This window comes from Chamaea fasciata, unplaced genomic scaffold (genome assembly GCF_029207755.1).
Source record: "Chamaea fasciata isolate MVZ Bird 193981 ecotype frontalis unplaced genomic scaffold, bChaFas1.0.hap1 SCAF_7, whole genome shotgun sequence".
In the NCBI taxonomy this organism is placed as follows: Eukaryota; Metazoa; Chordata; class Aves; order Passeriformes; family Sylviidae; genus Chamaea; species Chamaea fasciata.
In genome coordinates this window covers 24,139,792-24,159,750 of record NW_027094092.1, presented here as the reverse complement: position 1 = coordinate 24,159,750, position 19,959 = coordinate 24,139,792, and the positions used below count along the sequence as shown (strand labels likewise).

At 45.7% G+C, this 19,959-nt stretch overlaps 1 protein-coding gene across 3 annotated transcripts in view; it reads right to left on the bottom strand.

The window, feature by feature from the left end:
• Window positions 1-2,995: 2,995 nt before the first annotated feature.
• Window positions 2,996-19,959, bottom strand: part of AMBRA1 (autophagy and beclin 1 regulator 1) — a 126,173-nt gene continuing 109,209 nt past the window's right edge. For all 3 annotated transcript variants that reach the window (XM_066188001.1, XM_066188003.1, XM_066188002.1), the window contains 3 exons: window positions 15,058-15,150; window positions 13,291-13,484; window positions 2,996-4,581 (listed from right to left, as the gene is read on the bottom strand). In XM_066188001.1, coding sequence (XP_066044098.1) covers window positions 4,091-4,581; window positions 13,291-13,484; window positions 15,058-15,150 — 778 coding nt within the window. In that variant the 3' untranslated portion in view covers window positions 2,996-4,090. The remainder of the gene's footprint in view (window positions 4,582-13,290; window positions 13,485-15,057; window positions 15,151-19,959) is intronic.

The following is a 19,959-nucleotide window of genomic DNA, read 5'->3' as shown; positions in this document are numbered from 1 at the left end:
GCCCAGCACATCTCCCAGTGGTCACATACAGCTGGGGTCCCAGCACCACCCAGTTACAAGGTCACCCCACAGCATGGGTGGGGCGGGACTTTTGTGAGGGTCAAACAGAAGTACTTGGAGATGGAGCAATAGATAAGCCAAGGGGTGAGGGCAGAAAACCTGGGACTCACAGGGACACGCAGGCATCACAACTTCACTGTACCACCTGCCAGGGCTTCAGCAACCTTCTCTGGGATCCCAGGTTTCCCTTCAGGCAGTGCTCATCCTCTGGTGTGGTCCCAGCCCCAGGGATGCCAGAGCATTCACTGGCTGCAGCAGCACCCATGCAGGTTTCCATCTGTGAAGGATTCATACAAGTCCCCTTCCAGCACAGAAGCTCCAACCGTTACCTCCTCCCACTGCCCCAGGTTTCTGGCACATTCTCCCTTCCTAGCTAACCTAAATAATCTTGTAACATCAGCTGTTCCCCTCCTCTTTCAGCTCATTAGGGCTTTTAGAGAACACTGGCTCCTACTGAACCTGACCAACCCACCATTAACCTCATTCCATGCCAAGAAATGGCTCTTACTTTTGACTCAAATTCCCACAGCTTCTATCACCAGGAGGACCCTACCCCTCACCCTTGAGGTGACTAAGTTTCTTTAATACCCTCTTGTGAAGGACTTTATCAAAAGCCTTTTGAAAGCTAAATAAAATTCTCTGCACTGTATTTCTCCTTTCCCCAGGATTTTGTTAGCACATTTAAAGGCTCCTGACAGTCTATGGCTGAGAAAAGCTTTCACTTTTTAAGATTATTTCCTGCTCCTACGCAGCAAAGCTCTCATTTTGCCTCCTAAATTGGGCCACCAAGTATGCACAGCTCTGGTTTGGTTTCCTGAAGCAGCTCTTGTTGAATTTCCATGTTGCTCCTGGCATGGCATTTGCCTCAGTGCTGCAATACCACACTGCAGTGAGCAGGCAAAGCTGCAAGGCTTGGGGAAGGAGCCCTGAGCTGCTGTGGTGCTGTCCCAGGTGTGGGCAATCCCACTGCCTGCAGTTCTACGCAGGGCTCCAGGCCTCAGGTCACCATGCAGACTCGGGCATTGTTTGAGGGTAGTTAGGTCAGCCCTCCCTGAAACAACAGAGCAAGACTGCTGGGCTGGAGCAGGGCTGTCCTAAGTGGATAAAGAGTTGTGTCCCACAAGAAGCATGGGAGGCATAATAAATAAATTGCATTGGGGTGGGTGTGGGTGAGCCCACTGCATAAGTGGGCTCAATTTTCCCTCCTGCCCCCTACTCTTCTCACCCATACACTCACGAAGCTCCACATCAGGAGCTCAGGCAGGGATAATTTGAGCTTGGCAGATCCTAGGTCTAAAACTCAGAAGAAAAACGCTGCTCTCTGCAGACATAAGGCCATCACCACTGAGGGCAGCTGCTCAGTTGTGTAGCCACAGCAGGTCATCTACAAAGCATGTCCAAGGCAGCACCAGAAGGTTAAGCCTGTCCACACCCATGTGCCCACTGCTCCTGCTTAAAGCCTGTAGGAGCACAGGCTGCAGTCAGGCTCAACTGTTAGCAGCCTTTGGCGCAGAGCTACAAAGCCGGCTGCTCCGACCAGGCCTCCACCCTTACCTCATCAGGAAGAGCCTCCCCTTCAAGTCTTGAATGGAAGAGTGCTTTAGAGCTTCAGAGATGTCCCACAATGGCAGACAGCAGCTGCGGTTTGCTCCCGCTCTCAGTGCAGCTCAGCCCCTGTCCTGCCTCAGTCTCCAGTGGGGACAGGTGTGGAGCAAAGGGAAGCCATCAGCAGAGCAGGCTTCAGGCCTCAGCACAGCAGCCCGGCCAGAGCGCCCAGCAACGGCACACGACAGGCTTTGAGAATCTGCCAACACCAGAGTGACTGAGGCAGCCCAGAAGACACTTCTCCAACTGAGATGGAAATTTTTCTGTAGATAGCTTGGCTCATTCTGAAAATGGATATCTATAAATGCTCTGCAACACATCTACCAAGAATGGCCCTCAAGATTCTTCCAGGAATCATGCTGGGAGAGGGAAGAAGTGATGTCAGGTTGAGCTGAAGCAGTTTTTTTTTCCAGGTTCTGTTTTAGTTTGCTTTCAAGCAGAGCAATAAACAGCTCTGTCTAGACCTTCACTGCCTTGTCTGTCCATCTGAGACATAGCTCTTCTGGCTCCCAACTGCCAGCACATCCTCAGGCCCCTCCACAGTAAGGCAATACAGGGATTGAAACCTTCCTTGCCACACAAGGGAATCCCATTTTTCAGGCTGCTCTCCTGTCAGATCGGGGATGTGGTTCGCTTGGGGCAGGTTTTAGAGCCTCATTAACACTCAGCAATGAGGTCTGGCAGCAGCTGATTTGATTTAAGGTTCATTTCCAGGCTGTGATTTAAGGGAAGATTTGCTTAATGTTCTCTAACAGACTCTTCTGACTGGGAGCTTGAGTGCTGCCTAATGACAGACTTATTTATTGTAATGTCTTAGCAGCACAGAATCCAGAGGAGCTGGGCAGGAGCACAGCAGCTGCTGGCAGGTGCTCAGACAGCAGTGGAAACATCCCTCACAGAACAGTGGTAACAGGAGAGTGTGCATTCCTCTACCCAGAACAGCCAGATACTGCAACGCTCTTCTGCATCAAGGGGTCAGCAAGACAGACCACTCTCCGCTTGCCCGGGATGTTCAGGGCTGCACCTCTACACACAGGATAGGTGAAATGCTCCTCTTTCTCCTTACTGCAGTACTTGAATGATGGGAAATGCAGAGGTGCCCGCTCCATCTCCGGAGAGGTTAAAATGCGATTTGCAAGCAAGACTCCCAAATGCACCTCCATTTCCCAGTTTTGGACTTTCAACTCACAGGCTGAGTCTGCTTTCCTCCTGGGAAGGGAGTGGTCATCACCTGACATTTGTATGCTGCCTAGAGCTTCTGAGATGGATGTATCTATCCCCAAGGCCAAACAGAGACAACCATCACACAAATGAAGACAGGAGGTCAAGCAAGGGTTTGTCATATTTTAATGACATTGATCTTTGGTGTTTCCCTCGTTAGCACTCACACTCTCCCCGTACTTCCTCCACAAGCCAGCTAGGGATGGAGAGTTACAAACGAAAAGGAAAATCACATTTGAGACTAAAAACAAAGTATCAGAGCCTTGACTTCTCCACTAGAAACTACATGTACAAGGTCAAGATTTCACATGCAACACCTTACATCACAGACCCATACCTCACAACCTGGCCTAGAGCTGAGAGATTTCCTGCCCCCTGCCAAGGAGGTGCAGCTCAGTCCTGGCACCATGAAACCACTGGGGTGGCTCATTCATGTTAATATTGGCACAGCTTAGAACATCCTTGTGTGAACTACATCCTGACTAGAGAGCAGTAGCCCTTGTCCCTCTACCCATCCATACGGCATCTCTGCTTCGGTTCCTGCCAAGTCCTAAACTAACTCTAAAAAGGAAAGATCCCACCTGTGAGCATATCCTGAGCCATGCATGTTCTAGTGAAACCCAGCTCATCCCAGAAAAGACCACAGCATAGGCAGGACTGGTCTCAGAACACCTCACTCGGGGGGAGCAGTGCTGTGCTATGGAGAGGGACTGTGGCCTGGAAGACTCCTCCACTCCAGCAACAAAGCTGGAGCATCACGCCTGGGTTAGCCCAGTACTGCCTGTCTCCAGATGGATGCTGCAGGCCCCCTTCCCTTTCTTCACTCTACTGATCAGCTCCACCAGTATAAAAGGGCAGGAAAAAGGAAAGGAAAAAGGCTTTACAAAGGATGATACACCAAGTTGCAGGGCTTAGCTCAGGGGATGCCACGGGGCTTCAAAACTTGGCTGATGTGCAGCAACTATGGTTTGTATTCCTGTTAACTTTTCAGCAGTGGGAACGTTGGAAGTTAAGTATGCTTTCTTCCCCATGGCTTCTCTTGCAATTCTTATCCCTTCCCCCATCACCCAGGATTAGAGAAGCCCTCTGAACCACCAGCATCCTGTTAGAGCCACCCATCCCGACTCTTCCAGCTCCTGGCCAGCTGTGAGGTACAGGTCTCTGCTGAGCAGTACAAGGGTAGCACCAACACACAACTCAATCTCTACCTGTTCCGCGACTCCCCACTGGTGCTGTCATTACTATAGAAGTTGGTACTGTCAGGAAGATGGTTATTATTAGTTAGGTCACTGTATTCAATTGGTCCCTCGGTGTCCATGGAGGACTGGGCCTGCTCTGGCAGGTCCAGGTCACCAGTGCTTTGTCCTTCACTCCCACTAGGGGCTGTCCGCGGGCTCAGGCCGTGCTCCGGGAGCTGCACAGGCTCTGACAGGATCCGTCCCTCCAGCTCTGCACCCAGCTGCTGAGAGCTGGACTGCTGTGCTGACGTGCCCTCAGCTGCGGTGGGCTCTGCGCCAGTCTGAGAGCTGCGGTGGATCCGGTGGCTCACAATGATGTTGTTGCCAAAGCCGCCCATGGAGGCCATGGTGGTGCTCTGCTCCCGCTGAACCACGGCAGTCATGCCACCTTCTGCCATCAGCCTTTGAATCCTACTCAAGGCATCCTCCCCACTGGCCCCATATTCTGGACCTTCACCTGCAAAAGAAAGCAGAAGCAACTCTGGTGCACAAGGCAAACTACAACACAAAATAAACATGCTGAGTAGTTACATCACACAGTGTGCGTGTACCGGGATGGGACAGAAGATAGGCTTTATTCCAGAGGGAGCCCAGTATTTTATTTCCATAACTTTACACTTGGTTAAGCACCAAGCAAAGGCACCAAATTCTGTCAAAAAAATCTTGGCCACTTGCACAGGTAACCCTCACAGACTTGCATGTCCAAGCCTTGGAAAAGCAGCTCTTATCAGACCATTAAGATGAGGGAAAGGGTGGCAGTCAAAGAGGCTGGATGCTTTATCACAGCTATGGAGACAAACCTGCTGGTCCCATGGGGACAGGAAGAGAAACCTCAGTTTGCACTGCAATAAACCAAACATTTCACCCATGGTGTTAAAGAACCCCATGGCTTTTACTGCTTCACCTGTTTGAGAAGTAGGCAGATGGCATGATGGCTATGTCCCCAGTGTCAGTCTAGGCAGGATATAAGAAGCTGGCCAACAGCAGACAGCAGCTACAGAACATGGTCTTCCACATTAGCTATGATCAAGTGTGTAGGTTCCTGCTACTCTTGACTGATAATATCTTTTGAGGAATACAAAAAACAACTGAAGGCCTACAGTCTTTGTCTACTCTTATCTCTGAGACTTCCCTTTACAGTCGGGCTGTAGTGAACTGTGAGAGAACCACTGTCAGATACTTTGATTGCTCAAGATTACCTTAGGAGAACAAAATCTCACAGAAGAATTGTCCATGTAGGAGATTAAATCACCATGTCAGGGAGGTTCATCCCAGTTCAGTTTTTCAGCTTGCTACAAACCCTACCCAGAGCATCTGGGGAGAACAATCTGTAATAATAAACTGCTAGAAACATTCCACAGTGGGACCTTGCTGATTCTTATTAAAGAAATAAATCTCACTCCCACCTCTATGAAGCTATCACAGTGCTGATTTGAGGAGAAAGCCATGAGCTCTCCTGGCACCAACGAAATGAACACAAATGTCAACAAGGCTAGATGTAGGGAGGAGTTAAAACACAATAAAAAACAAATGCCACACTGACTAGGAAAACAAAAACATTTGGGGCTGTGGAGTTCAGTATCTTTATCCATGATTTGGATGAAGGGATTCAAGTGCACCCTCAGTAAGTTCACGGATGACAGTAAGTTGGTGGGAGTGCTGATCTGCTGGAGGGTAGAAAGGGTCTGAGGAGGGATCTGGACAGGATGGATCATGGGCAAAGGCCAATTGCGTGAGGTTCTACAATGTTCCCTTGGGTCACAACAATCACATGCAGCACTACAGGCATGGGGGAAGGAGGGCTGGAAAGCTGCTCAGCAGAAAAGTACCTGGGAGTGCTGGTCAACAGCAGCAACAGCAGCTGAACATGATCGAGTGTGTGTTGTCAAGGTGGTCGAGAAGGCCAATGGCGTCCTGGCCTGTATCAGCAATAGTGTGGCCAGTAGGACCAGGACAGTGATTGTCTCCCTGTACTCAGCACTGGTGAGGAGGCCATGCCTTGAACCCCATGCCAAGTTTTGGTACCCTCTCTACAAGAAAGGACACTGAGGTACTGGAGCACATGCAGAGAAGGGCAATGGAGGTAGTGAAGGAAGGGTCTGGAGCACAAGTCATAAGAAGTGCAGCTGGGAAGCTGGGGTTGTTTAGCCTGGAGAAAAGCAGGCTCAGGGGAGACCTCATCACTCTCTACAACTGCAGCAACAAGGTAAGAGGAAATGGCCTCAAGCTGCACCAGGGAGGTTCAAGTTGGACATTAAGAAGACTTCTTTCACTGAGACGGTGGTTACTCATTTTAACTGCCCAGGGAAGTGGTGGAGTCACAATTCCTGGAACTGTTCAAGAAATGACTGGACATGGCATTTAGTGCTGCAATTTAGTTACATAGTGGTGTTCAGTCAAAGGTTGGATTTGATGATCTTGGAGGTGTTCTCCAACCTCAATGATTGTATGATCATGTATCCAGCATGAGAGCTAAGACACTCAGCAAAGTCCACACGATGCCACTGCAGAGACATCATGCAGTCAGTGACAGCTTATTCCCTTTTCTCATGGGCTCAGTGGTACTTGCACCAGGCACTACCAGCATCCCCCACCACTGGACAAAGTTAATTTCATCCTCAAGTAAGTCTGCTGACATACTGCTTCCTGTAGAAATATTATGGACATTAAAGGCAAATTTAAATCTCACCAGTAGAGTAAGTAGGTTTCTGCTAGGAATGCAGTAAACCTGCTAAATCCATTACACCTATCCCCTTGATTAGAGCATCAGTGGGATCACAGAGACACCTGTAACCACATGAGAATCTGCAGCATGGCCCTAGAGGAGTGAGCAAGAATACCCCCTGGACAGAGCCTGACCCACAACTCTAGCACAGAAATCCTATTCAGGTTATTATGGTTGATGTATGAACTAGGATGTGGTTGATGCATGAACTAGGAACTTGGTTGACCAGCACAAAGACTGAGGACAGAGGCAGCTATTATACTGGAAACTCCAGTGTGAAAAACATGCATGCCAAGGGATACTGCAACATTAATCATGGGCAGAACTAAGTGGAAAGTTTGAGAGACATGGTTTTTCGATTCAGTCATCACTTCCTTCTGAGGGCATAGTCGTACTTCATTACCAACCATCTGGCCAGGCCAGAGAGGAAGCTTAACAAAGCCAAGATTTGCAACCTGGTCTAGAGACATGCCAGACAGTCCTATCTCCACAAGTCCTGAAACAGCAGGTACCGTGCTCTCAACAGATCATTTACTATAAATCAGTCCAGTACAGAAGCACCAGGAACAGCAAAATAGCAAGGACTCCCAGCCAGCCAATGCTCTTCAGCATTACCAACATGTACTTTACCACAGCACCCCTTGCTCTTCCCTGCCCCTAAATTACCATATGCCACGGCTGAATTTCCAATTGAGGCATCTGCTTGCTCCAAAGACAGGCAAGGGCATATGCCACAGCAGGAATCAGCAAGGCATGAGCCTTCAGATCCCAGAGATACAGCAATGTTGGAAATTCCCAGCCCATCAAGAGCCAGAAGTGAGCCTCACCATTCAAGCAGCCAACAAACACCTCTGCTTTAGGGACTGTCCTCCCCTTTTCCTCTCTCAAGGAAGACTTTGGCTGACTAGTTCGGAGCAAAGCTTGCTGTGCCATTTGCCTTGAGCTGAGCTACAGCACAGATTCACACACTGCCCGTTTCTACTGCCTGGTGACTCCCACACACATTCTTTCACCACGCTGCCAATGCAGACTACATTAGTACTCAGAGCAAGTGAAATAAGCTGACTTCCATTTGGTGAAGGTTCAGGGTGGGCACACAGGCACTTACCCAAAACAACAGCAAAGCTGTAAACCACACACGTTTCAGCTTGCTGCAGTGCTGTGCTCCTACAAATGTTTTCTACTGTAACCACAGTGACCTCTCCTGAGGTCCGAACTCCCGTCTATTCCAAACACAGAACAAAACATTACTCTTGAGAGCAATTATCCCAAAGACCAGGAGATTTCTGTCAATGTAGCTGTCTTGAACATTTAACTAAATAATCCCTAGTTAATGCATCTGTTTTTAAAAGTTCTCTAAGCTACTCCAGCAAGACACAGAAAACTATGCAGGCAAAACATCTTACAAACTTTTGACGGAGTTGGGCATAAGGCAGGGCATTTCCACTTTTAAAGGAAGTAGACTCTGAAGTACTAATAGGGAGTATAACTTGTTTATCTCTGGGCATGGATGGCACACTCCTGACGAAATGCAAAGTCCGCAGAAGCAAGGATGAGATCAGACTCCCCCGTACCTGTGCAATATATTGACATTGGTCTTGAATTTTCTTCTGTTTCCAACATTCCTCTTTCTAAAATCAGCAGTAGTTAGTAACCATGTTTGCAAACAAAGCTTCAAAATTAGAACAGTAAGCACTGCGGAGATAGCTAAGTCTTCAGAGAACACAAAATAATAGCTCTGAGGTGTGAGCTGACCCACAAATTCAGATGCTCAAAGATAAAAATATCAGTATTTTTACATTAGTTCACCCCTTGCATAAGAATAGGAAAGGGAGGGACACACCACAGTATAAACAGCAATGAATAATCATATCCCTTAAAGCCACAAGAAATACTACTAGTTACTTTTCTTTCCAACCAAGCCCAGAAACATATTCACACTTCTTTTCTGATGTAGTTAATCCAAACAACTCCACAGAACTCAGAAAAGACACAACTGCTTTAACTTGCAAAACTTTTCTTAGTAATATCTCACCTTGGCTATTGACATGAGTGAAACTTACTTTTGTAATGAGAGTTTAAAAGTATCCCACATAATTTAATCCCAAGAGACCCAAGTACTTGGAGTAGATCACACTGTAAAGGCTTGCATAGTACATACTTCTAGAACCTAAGACTATTTTTTAGGTAGTGGTTTTCAGATGGTTTTAAAGAGAAACCAAGATTTCTATAGGACATACGATGCAGATTTTACAGATGGATGGGCAGATGAAAGGCTAAGGGATCTACCCACGTTTTTACTTGGAGAATAAGAGGTAGATCTGGAAGCTGACCCCTGGTGTCCCAGTTCCCATTTCCACATTAATTGCACAAAAGTCACATCACATCTGACAACAGCATTGAAAGAACGTGTTCAGCTAACATAAAACAACATGTTTCTTCTTGTTAGCATTCATGAGGCTCGGCTGGGGACAGAGTACTCCTGCCCAAGCAGCCCCTCAACATGTGTTCCTAATGTCTCAGATTAAATAAGTTACATCACATGCAGGCACACTGATTGCTTCTAAGTGTTCCTTAGGCATCCTCAGGAGGCTTTGCTTATATCAGGAAAGTTTTCTTGCATGTTCTGTCTTTCCACTACCAATAGTTTGAACAGACTGAATCTCACAAACCCAAGCCTTCATTTTACAACCCTCTTCCCTCTCAAATGTATCTGCTGCAACCTTTGAAAGCAGTTGGAACTAATGGAAGTTTGTACTGGCTGATGATAAACACTTCAAACCAACAAGTTAAAAACTGTATATGGCATGACAGAAGTCAATATGTTGCTTCCCCAAAGACAGGCAAAGTAGCAACCCACTGACAGCAAATATTCTGATGGCTCAAATTTCAGTAACTCATAACATGTGCTTACTTGCACAACAAGCACTGAGCTAGCTACCTGAATTTTAAGCCCCAAAGACAATGCAGATGATAGGAAATGAGATGCCAATTGCTCTTCAGTTATTTGCTGTTGTTGGTTTTTTTTTTTTCTCTTTAACAACTGGATTACCCGAAAGATGTATTGATATATTCTCAACAGCCAGGGGACAGCATGGGCCCACTATCAAACAAGTGTCCTGCAGCGCTGCAGAGGACCCTCTCCCTCACCCTGCAGCAGCTTCGGCACAATTGCAGACTCTGCAGTTACTGCCCCTTGCACTGCACTCCAAAGATCCAACAGCCTGAACAAGTGGCAGCCACAGCCTGACCCAGTCTGGACTGGGAATTATGATTTCTAAAGGTTAAAGCTTTGGGCCATTAAATCTCATTAGGAATTTTTGTTGGGTTTTAAGTGAGATACAATTTGCCAGCTGAATACAGATCCCACTCCCATCATGCCTGTCTATTTGCAAGGAAAACATAGTATAACGCCCAACAGATTGTTTCTAATTAAGGGTGCCTCAAAGTTACAACTCTATCACTATTTCCACTACGTCTGTCAGCTTAAAAGAAAACAGGAGATAGCTCAAACACTGTTTTAAGCATTTCTTGGTACCTCTCCTAGTTTTCTCTCAACTCTAACTACCTTTCCTTTATGTGTGGTGTGGGAGCAGAGTTCACACGTCCGCTATTAACTGTTGCAAAACAGAGAGATTCAGACATTAGAGAGATTCACTTCTAATAAAGTCATCATATACTCATTCCTCCAAAGGAGGTAGAAATATAATCAGAGCAGCAAAGTCCCCGCAGAGCTTTGCATGAGAAAAGGAAACTATTTATACCCGCACAGAACTTAATTAGATTTCTGATGCAATTCTGCATACTTTTTTTTTTTTTTTTTGGTACAGTAAGCACATATCTGCGAGAAATGCCCTGAGCCAGAATTCCCCACAACAGCAGGGCTGACAGGACAGAGACCTACTCTCAGGGTAGCATTAGTCTTTCTTCTTCTTTTTTCCTTTTTTTTTTTTTAAACATACAAGGTTGTTTTTTTTTCAGTTTAGTCGGTCAGTTGGTTGGTTGGTCTGGGTTTTTTTGCCCCTCATGGCAGGGTGATAACTAAACCACTTTCCTTTACATTACTCAGAGTCGCACTTGATTTATCCATTCTGCTGCTGATAATGCTGCTAAGCCTTTACATAGTGATTTCCATCTTCAAAGCCCCATACAAAACACTAATTAATCTCCACAGCCCCTGGTGTACTGTATTATGGGAAGATTTATTCCCATTTCGTAGATGATTAATAATTTGCCCTGGGTCACACCCCAAGTTACTGGCAGCACATTTTCTCTTTTTTTGCCTTTTTGCCCCTGACATCTAGATCATGCTATTAGGAAACACAGTTTCCCTTCCATCAGGCAGAGTTATGGTACATACAGTGGGCAATTTAGCCATCAGAAAAGCACCACAGCACCTAATCTTGCCTGCTGGAACACACTGGATGTGCATCACAAGAGTTAGTGATGCTGAGAAAACAGTTGGCTTCCTGTCACAAGCAGCCAGTAATCCTCATGTGTAATGTGAAGCACAAAGGCCTAGATGAGCCAGACCACCGCTGCCACAAGTACTTAGCTAACTGGCTAAGGTGTTGGTAAAAGCAGAAGAAAATTTGTCTTTCTGCTTCATGTCAGGTCTTTGTACTATTCCTCTATCATGGATTACTATTGATTTTTTTGATCCTTCATCCTCCTGACCGTTACTGTCCTCACAGTTCCCTGTTTCAAGTTACTCTTGAGCCCTTACACAGGAATTTCCGCTGAGGATGCAACTGGAATAGGAAGTGATCGACAACAAGGTAAAACACCTTGGCTCATATCTGGTGCACATGTGTAAACCGCAGCAACTCCTTTGTTCTATAGGCCCTAATATAGCTGACAGGAGGGCAACAGCCCATTTTGCAGCTGTGACCATTTGCAAGGGCACACGTAGTAAGTCAATGTCTGAGACGGACATCACACCAGATGCGGAACACGCCAATCTTCTTCCTAGCAAGAAAGGGAGATGAAGAGAAGTACCTGTCCTAGGCTTGTTATTTACACTCCTTTCCTTCTAAATGTTACGTATTTTGCTTCTTTGTAGAGATATCCTGCCAAGGCACTGGTAAAGAACAGGCCTTTCCCCATCTCATTACCAGTCTAGTTAAAACCCACAATTTAGATGTGGTAGTTGAAAGGCTAGAAAGAACAAGACAAAGAAACTGTCAGATGATGGCAGAACAGCAGGAGGAGAAGCAGTGTTGAAGAACTCTCCTGGTTTAACACACTCCCAAAGCCTCCAGCATCAGCCATCATGGCCTCGATGCAAGAAGGTCCCACACTGTAGCATGTTCTCAGTCTGTGTACCACATTCAGTGAAAGAACCAGTTCCCATGAGTTCAGCATTTGTCCAGATAGTCTGTGTTCCAGTTGTATTCACACGCCCTCAATTGTACTAACCTTCCAAAGAGGTTAATCTCAGCTCTGCTGAGATAAGCAGACGGAAACCCCAGCGGGCAGGAATTTCCCACTTAACTTTGTACAGAAGAGCTGAGATCAGAGAAACACAAAGCCGTATCACACATGCTGGATACTACACAGCAGAAACTGTGCAAGAGTCACATACCAAAAAGTAACCTTCAGAGTGACAGAGAACATGCACACAGGCACAAACAGGCATCTTGTGGGCTGCTTCCCAAAGCCAAGCAGGTTCACCATGAACCAACAACTTCAAAACTGTCTCCCCGATTTTCTCTTGTCTTTCCTGTATATATACTGCCCAACCCCTACCTAGCCAAGCCTTCAGAGCTGAATGAAAGCACAATGTTACAGTATTGAGACAAGAAGCCTAGATAAATTGACACGCTTCAACAGATTAGTGACTTTATCATTATACAGGAATTGCATAGTAGCTGTTTCCAGCTCCTTACATGTTGGCAAGTTTTCCTGGACTGCTAACCACTAGAGACATTTTTGTACAGCTGTGCTGGGCACTCATCACATACCTCATCAATCAAACTAAACAGAATCCTCAAAACTACTTTGTGAGGAGTGATTTACAGTATTTTATTTTGTATCCAAATGTTGTGAAGCCTGCAGACTTTTAGCCTAAGTTGAAGGACCAAGCTGAACTCTTAACAAAGAGGCAGAAATGATAACTCTCAGCAGCTTGCCGCCTTACTGATGGTAAGGAATTCAGGAGATGTGTGAGGAATGAAGGCAGTACAGTTGATTCTACAAAGACACAATGATATGGAGAATAATTAATTTTCCTTTCTCAAAGCATGTGAAAAAGACAACTTTTCTATTCATATGGCCAGAGATTCACTCTCCTGATCATCTATGCCTGGCTACAGGCAAATTAAGCTGGAGAAATCTTTGTTGAAGAGAAAAAAAGAGTATCCAAATGCACTGACAGGATGTGGAACATACGTGGAAACTCCTAAATCACCAGGTCAGATAAACCACTGATTGATCTCCTACCTTCACCAGTCCCTGCAGAGGCGGATTCCTGCTCCTGTACCTCCCTCTCTGTCTGAGTCTCGGCATTCTGTAGCTGAGGCGCCAAGGTCTGGGTGCCCTGTGATGTCACAGAGGTGGGGGGATTTCGGGGTTGTAGGCCTATGGCATTCATCAGGCCCATGTCCCTGTCTGTCCTCCATGTAGCTCTGCTGGTTCTGAAAAGAGAGAAAAACAAGTAAGACCAGGATCATTGGAGGCAACACGCCCAAGCAAGACTGAAACATGAATGTGAGGCTCCTCTTGCCTCCACTTCAACCAGGCACCTGCTCGCTACTGTGAGGATGGGGATGAAAGGAATTGTGACCTGCACTCATTTACACATGCCGGTCTCTTTGAGTTTTAAGCCAATGGAGTCTTAGATTCCACTCACCCTTCCACAGAAGCAGCGTGCCTTACAGGCACAGAGAGATATCCCTGCAGCATCATTTGGCCTGCAGAACAACTGTCTTGGAGTCCCTGCACTGAGGAGGCAACACAACGTGCAGTGCAGAAGCACAAACACACACACAACCTTCTGCACAGCAGGGCAGTTTTAACTCCCACGGATGTAGCCTGTATCCTTTTCCTCCTCTGGACTTCCTAGATTGTCAGCGTCACACATGAATGCACTCCAGCGGGCATTTCTGCCCATTCCAGTCAGACAAGAGAAAGCCTGTGTTCTCAAAAGCAAACAACAGGAAGCACCTCAAGGCTCATTAGCTTCTCAGACTGGAACAGCTGAAGTGTACGATGCTACAGCTGATTCTTGACAATGCTGCAACGCTCTTTTCTAAACTGAACTCTAAGTTCTGGAAATGGTAAAGAGATTCAAGGAAAGTCAGGTTCATTCACAATCTTTTTTTCAGAAGGCTTTGAAACCTGCTTCACTTTTTTTGCTTTCTCTTTGAGCTAGTTCACTCTGGATCAGTATTTCTGCCTTCAAGCTGCCACTATACGAGACTGAGCATGTACTTTCAAAAACTTAAGTAGTGGCAATATCCACTCATACAGGAGAAAAAGAATCTCTACTTCTTATTTTTCACCCACGATCAGACCAAGGCTGTAGGACAGCCCACATATTTGCCCCGTAAACAAGCCCACAACTTCCTTGGTATGCTGAAGCTCACAACTCAGAAACACAACTATCACCCTCTTGCTGAGAACAGCTGGCTTATGGAGGAGTATTTGTCACTATGGCAAGAAGCAATGGACTGCAGCATCACCCTTGTGTTTAGAAAACAAGATGTGCATCACTGGACAGACAAACGGCCAATGGGGACATTGCTGTTGGTTTTTTTTTAATTTTTTTTTAATGGCTTTAGCTTCGTTTTTAGAGTTTATTACTGAGAAACAACTGTCCCACAACCAGCAATTAAAAAGATGAGAATCAGTCACCAGGTCAGCACCACGGATTTGCCCTTTTCTCTGTGAACTCCCCTGCTCTTCAGTTACCCTCCAAAGGCCATTTGCTTTACATGGTGTTTTTGATGCACCAAGCCCACATATTCCTCCCACAGCTATTACTAGTGCCCTGCATGACACGTGTACTTTACTAACACTGGCACTTTTGGGCACTGAATGTCACTTGCTGGAAGAAGGCCAGGTGACCCAACTAGGCAATGTCAAAGGGGGAGAAAATTGCATATTTAAAGCTGCCAGTGGTAAGGGAACAAAGAAGTGATGTTTTCAGATCTAACAAAAACAGCAGAAAGGGTCAGGTCTCTCTAACCCAACACCCAGGAGACTCACCCGGGCCGCTCAGTATTCCTGCTGCTGGAATGCACAGTGAAGACGTTCTCATTCAGCTGGTCCCAGTGGTACTCAACTCCAGAGTTTAAGGCCCTTAAAATGCCAAAGAAGGAAAAAATATTAGCATGACAGGACACTGTTCAAGCCAGCACACATTACATCCCCACAGCACGAAGAATAGTGTTGATTCCTGCCCTACAGAAGCTGCAGATCTAGCTCAGTCCACATTTTCGTTAAAAGGGCTCATCACAATAAACCACCTTGCAAATCTAGAGTGCTGTATTACCAGATTACTCTGCACTATTCCATTAATTTCAATTCAGTATTAGCACCAAGACACAGCAACAGGAGTAGAGAGATTTTCAGGAAATGAAGACATACAACTGTGTGTATAAAATCAGGTTACCCTAACTCCAAGTAACTAAACAAAGAATTGGAATGGAAAGGCCAATGCTCCCTGTGGTGTCTGCAAGCACCTCCTGCACTAGGTAATGGGTCAGTAAGCTTATTCAACATTTAATTTCTTTGCAAATGATTCTCATTCTACCTATAAATAATCTGTATACATCCCTCTCATTGACAGCCACTGTGGAGCAAGGGCAGATGCAGAGGATATTTTAACAAGTTTCCACAGAAGAGCTTGTACTGCATCAACGGCAAGTGTGTCTGAAAAGTATAAACTTGCAATTTACATCTAATGTTAATAAATATAATGGAACAGCCAACGTTCGAGAAAGCCCTCACAGAGCATTTTTCCAAAAGATACACCAAATCAGGGCTAACTACTCACAGGAACAGACAAGGTTATCAACCATTGCTGAAGACAACAGGCAATCACAGAAACAAAACCAACATAATGCTGCAAGTATGCACTCCACCAAGAAGAGGGTGAGAGCAAATCCAGCTTACTCTGTGCCATCCAGGAATGTCACAGGATGGGCACTCACGATGCAGCCCAAGGCAGCACAGAGATCTCCCACCTACTGCTGTGTTCTACCTTCAGAAGCACTCAGGGCTGCATTACCATGGAAGGCGCTTCCTGGAGTGTTTTGCCACACCATCCTGACAGCTCAGATGAGCTGGCCTGGGAGTTTTGAAATGGTGTTGTGTACCACCACATGGTTCGTGGACTGCACCCACCTGATGGTGCTGGATGGAGAGTTAGGAGTGCTGTGCAGTAGTCACAGCAAGGCAGTTGGGGGGGAAAAAACCCCATACCAACAAAATAAGACCTGTGTAGACACAAGGGAGTTGTGTCTGAAGAGCTGGACTTCCATCACCCTGCGGATAGTCTCAGAACTAGGAGTAGTCCCATAATCTGAAGGAAGGATTCACAGCAAATAATTGGTAGATGGGTAAGGTTCAAGCACAAATGAGATGTTTTATGTATATATAGAAATTGTTGTCCCTGTAAAGAGATGCCTCAGTAGAACTGGCAAGAACCCCAGCTTAGAGGATGCTGCAGGTCAGACACGCTGCAATGAGAAAACAGTGTGTACTGGAGGCCTGGGGCTAGGCTGCCAGGACAACAGCACCCCAGGTTAGGACCCAGGTGAGAGACGAACAAAGTTAGGTCAACAAAATCACACATGGAGGCTACAAGAAGTAACCAGCCACTGCTTTTTTATTTTTTGTGCTGAGCTACTCCCGTGCTGCATTATACCCCAAGAAAGCAGCAGCCAGTGAGATGCCAATTTACAAAGGTTTCTGAGTTTACTGACAGATGGTGACTTGTCACTAAAACTGTGCCAGTCCCTCTGGCTGCTCCATCCCTGTCTAATATACTGGCTGAGCTTAGCTGTCACACTTTGCTGCCTGCGAAGCAGCACAGTTCTTAGGCAAGAGAGACTTTCTGACCTCGCAGTCAAAATTTCCATAAAAAGTCTAGTGTGCTTGCTATCTACAGCTATTACACAATAGAGCTAAGCTGACCTGTGATCTTCTCCCTCTTCTTCCACACGTCCTCATGCTTCCCAAAGAACAGGCATGGTCCCCCACAGCTACATACATGATTGGTATTCCTTGACAATGTGTGCCTTACTTGTCTTTGCCAGCTTGCCAGCTCCCAAGACAAGAAACCAGAAGACCACAAAGCTTTCCTCCAGGACAAGATGGGAGCTGATAATATTGTATTTCCTCTCTTTCCCCAAACACCGTCTTCCTCTACTACACAGGAAGTCCAGCTCCTATACACACACTTCTTTGAGTGGATCAATTTCACTTCTACAAAAGCATCACGGTACCAAGCTGACACGCAGTACACCAAATGAAAAGCTCCTGACCATGCTCCTACCTATTCTGCAGAGTCTCACTACTGTACAGTTGGGTTGCTGGACAGCAAAGTCCACTCTAACTCCATGCTCTCAGTTTACACATGGTGAAATCAACAGGCATTCTATTTAATGCAAAATTTTTCATATTTGTTTTAAACAGTGCCATTTATCAACTGAGCTTTGCTGCCAGGATCCTATTAGCAATTCCTTTACTGCCAGAAAATCAAGGGCTTTGCCTTCCTTTCCTAGAAGGAGAACCTGTAGCAGATGGTGCCACTGCTCCTGCTGCTGGCTCTGGGAACACTGATAAACAGGCTTAAGCCAAAGCCACTTCACCTGGCCATGATGGGAGTTCAACGTTCTCAGTTCCAGTTTAACCTGGCTTTTTAGTTTGGTCTAAGTGTGTCTCCCTGTTGGGTAAAAGAAGTGGTTCAGAATAAATAGCTGGCACTCCCCGCAGCAGCAAGCATCTTCACTGCTACCTTTCAGCAGTCTCTTTTTAGCCAGCTACACAACTTACCCTTTCCCAGCTCTACCTCTTGCAAAAGCCATAAGGCACTCAGCACCATCTTTGTCCTCTTTTATATGCACCTATGTATCTCTGAGCTGGAATCCACATTGGTCTCTTCCCAGCCCTACGATCAGTATCAAGATGGCTCCTGATTAGGCTTTCCAACTGTTAGATGACTGATTGAGCCTACAGAAGAGATGTTTCAGACTGCATCAAGATACAGTGAGGAGAGCATACACCTGAACTTAACAGAGGGCACTGGTTGGGCACTACCTTTTATATGAAGATCGTAATTTCTCTTCTTAATGAATCAAAATTTCATCAAAGAAATAATGCTATTGTGTGGGCTAAATGCCAGTTTTAACACCATGCTTGCATCAGAAACTTTCACATACTCACACCTTAAACCAACTTCAGTACACAACAAGATGTGCATGACAACCACAATTACCTTGGTTTAAATCAGATTTTCAATTAAGCTTAAGACTTACTCTGGTTTAGCCACACCTATTTAAAATAGTGCAATCTCTCTTTTCAGAAAGCCTAAAGGTTTTTTAGCTCTCATTGCAAAATACTGCTTGAATTTTGTAAATGAGCAGCCTTTCACAGTACGTTTCCCAGGAGATTTGCAAATCAAGGCCTGACGATTCATTCCAAAGAAGCAGAGCTTACACTGGAGAAATGAATATTTTTCAGGTAATGTAAGCATTTAACTTTTGCTTCATCAAACTCTAGACACAGAAATGCTAGAAGCACTTTTCATTTTTCAAGGCATAAGGTAGAAGCTCTGTGTAGCATGGAGCCACTTGGATGTGGATGCAGTAAAAAGGACATTTGTTGCCCAGGGCTTTAGGGTGAAAAATTGCAATTCTCCGCACTGTGTCAGTCATGGACAGTGTAGACCACTTAGTCAAGTTCTTACTTTCTTCCCTTTTATGGCTGTCACTAAGCACTCTAAGCCCTCCCTGGAAATTTCCATTAGCTTTGTTACATGCAGAGCTGCTCACAGCCTGGATTTCCCAGCAGGGATCTGTTCTAAGATGGACTTTTCCTTCACGCTTGTGTCCAGCTCACATTATTAACGAGCTTGGAGAGGATGAAGGGCACAGACTTGCAGGCTTTGCTGGAAGTCAAATAAGGATTCAGAGTGGAGCCTGTTAAGCACCAAGAGCCAAAACTTAGCAAGCCTCTCCCTCTGCACGGAGGTGTTACCTACACAGCTCAGTTATGCCTCCAGGAAGAAACTAGGACCAAGTACTAGGAATTAATAATATTATTAACAAATGACAAGAGAGCTGAAATACAATTACTGCATTTGCTTAACCACTATTTGAAGGTAAATTGACAAAGCACAGGTCAGCAAGAACAGACTCAGACATCTGGGTAACACCCCCAGCTGGCATATCCAAAACTGGGAGTTGAAGAGGAGGAGGGATTAGGATGAAAATTCCCCAACTCTACCATAACAGTCCAGCTCTGGAGCATGACAGCAAGACAAAACAACCCATAATCTGCAAGCAGTGCATGCATGTAGAGGCATAAATAGCACTCACTTACCTTTTCACTTGTATCATCACAGGATGATTTAAGTGAAATCTGAAGAAGGCAGCAGCAATGAGCAGATGCACTGCTCTCCTCCTTCAAATCCTGCCACATGGAAAGGCCCAACAGCAGCCCACTTGTTTGCTATAGTACCGAACTAAATTTGATTACAACATTGCTGCCTGCAATCCCATCTAAAAATATCAGCACAACCTCATTACCAGAATGAAGACTGTGGCAAGCCCAAGACAGAAAGGAAGCTGCACAGTGATGCCATGCAATGCACCTGATTTTCATGCTGCCAAGTTTGCTTCCTCCACAAAAGAAAAAACTCCTTAAAGATGATTTCTCAAATATACTGTCCATTCAAGATCACTAAATGCAAGCATTCAAAACCAGATTACTTTACAAAGGATTTGAATTTCCCAAGACATGCTTTCTTCCCTTTGTGCAAACTTGTCCTTCTTAAGCCCCTCAAACTGTATCAAGGAAATAGAGTGAGCTACAAGAGAGCAAGGTAGCACTATGTGAAGGAACAGGAATCTATTGTCCCGGTTTGGGAAGGAAGAAACAGCA